Source organism: Mesitornis unicolor, unplaced genomic scaffold (assembly GCF_000695765.1).
Source record: "Mesitornis unicolor isolate BGI_N332 unplaced genomic scaffold, ASM69576v1 scaffold35473, whole genome shotgun sequence".
Taxonomy (NCBI): domain Eukaryota; kingdom Metazoa; phylum Chordata; class Aves; order Mesitornithiformes; family Mesitornithidae; genus Mesitornis; species Mesitornis unicolor.
In genome coordinates, this window is record NW_010173221.1 from 1 (window position 1) to 1,813 (window position 1,813).

Sequence of the window (1,813 nt, forward strand, 5' to 3'; positions counted from 1 at the left end):
CTCTCCACACACCAAGTGCTGCCCAAACTGTGCCCAGGTACCCATGCCCAGTTAGCCCTGCACTGACACCATCGTGGTTCAGACAGCGTGTGCAGGAATTGGCTAAAACCATCACCAACCCACTGTACCCAAAGATTGAAAAAGAATAGCGAAGGGATCAGACTTACTCGGATCAATGAGAAGGAGAAGTGAGGATTTGAGGGTTTCTGAGCCAGAAGCACTTTTATAGCATCCCTGGGATTGCCTGGAGGGGTTGAGACATCCCTTGTATTTCAGGTTGATTTTGTTACAAAACACAACAATGCACGTCACTCCCCAGGCCTTTATGATACAGTTTTATTAATCTTTGCACAATTATCAGTTTCTTCCAACACCCTCTTGTTTCTTCCTTAAACTCGAAGCAGTTTCACTTCCTGCAGCATTTTGCTGATTTTACCGATGTTGGAAAACTACCTTATTTACGCAATCGCTCTGCATGGCTGGTGTTTTTCACTCACTCCTCAGTAGCACAAGTAGTGCAATGCTGATTCCCATCTCTAAACCCCTGCTGATATTGAACCCTTATGAGCCCGTGTCTGATGTGAGGAAAATCTTTCAATAACTTGTAAAATTGTGGTGGTTTTTGTTGCCTTTTGTTTGTTGTTTTGGGTTTTTTTTTTTACTTGGATGTGAATGGAATAGAGCAAGACAATCCTTTAAAGTCACACGGGATTGGGATGCTTTACCCTGTATTATGGGACATCTGAGGTTGGGGTCTCATTCTGTGTCCTTCCTTTTGTCCCCAAGGAGGGACTCAACCCCCAAACCTGGGTAGGGTCATGCTGGGTGATTTCTAAGAAGGAAGAAGAAACTGGGAAACACTAAGGAAGACCTGGGCTGAGTAATATTTGTTAACTGTGAGTAAACTATTTGCATGAATGAGGAGTGGAGGAGTGCTGTGCAATCTGTGTGCTTGGGAGCTAATTAAGATCTTGTTCATGAGGTGTCATAGACTGGTGGGCAGCCCAAAAAACGGTATAAAAAGGGCTCACAGCACAGACAGCCTCAGACGACCGCTTTTCACTTCTCCTCTTCGGTGTCTTGAGTAAGTTTGACCCCATTTAATCTTTCTGATTTAAAGCATCGTGCTTGAGTAGGTTTAACTGAATCTGCCAGAAATACTCTGCTTGTCTGGCAAGGCAGAGCAGGGTGGGCTGTGGGGTGGCTCATGGGCTGTGGGATGCCTCAAGTCCCTGCTGTGTTACAGGTCCATCTCTCCACCCGAAGGATGTCTTTCTACAGCCAGCAGCTCAGCTCCCGCTGCTCCCCACCCTGTGAGGTGAGCTGCCCGCAGCCCATCGCCAACGCCTGGAGCCAGCCCTGCGTCACGTCCTGCGGGGACTCGCGTGCTGTGGTCTACCCACCCCCTGTGGTCATCACCTTCCCAGGCCCCATCCTCAGCTCCTGCCCTCAGGAGAGCATCGTGGGCTCCTCATCCCCCCTGGGGCTGGAGCGGCCCAGGGGGCTGGAGTGGCCCAGAGGTCTGCAGGGCTCTCTTGTCTATGGGGGCTACTTGTCCTCCTCATCTTCCTCCTCTTGGAGCCAGCGCTACGGGGGCTGCAGGCCATGCTAAGGTGTGGGTGGCTGGAGAAACAGCAGAGAAATGATGGCAAGACCTGGATGTGCAGCTGAGCTGTGGAGCTCTCCAAAGCCCTGAGCACCCAGGACTCCCAGCTAATCCATTTGGACCTATGGGTGCTGCTCCGCACCCATGGGAACTGCTCTTCTGCTTGTCCTTCTTATGCTCTTTTTGCTGGTGATGTTGTTGCTGTAA

General features: G+C 50.3%; 1 protein-coding gene across 1 annotated transcript; it reads left to right on the top strand.

The window, feature by feature from the left end:
• Window positions 1-1,267: 1,267 nt before the first annotated feature.
• Window positions 1,268-1,612, top strand: LOC104537698 (feather keratin 4-like). Its single transcript, XM_010180649.1, has one exon. It carries the CDS (start codon window positions 1,268-1,270, stop codon window positions 1,610-1,612), a length of 345 nt encoding a protein of 114 aa, XP_010178951.1.
• The last annotated feature ends 201 nt before the right edge of the window (window positions 1,613-1,813 follow it).

Coding starts and splice junctions, on each gene's coding strand:
- LOC104537698 (XM_010180649.1), top strand. CDS start 1,268: ATGTCTTTCTACAGCCAGCAGCTCAGCTCCCGCTGCTCCCCACCCTGT.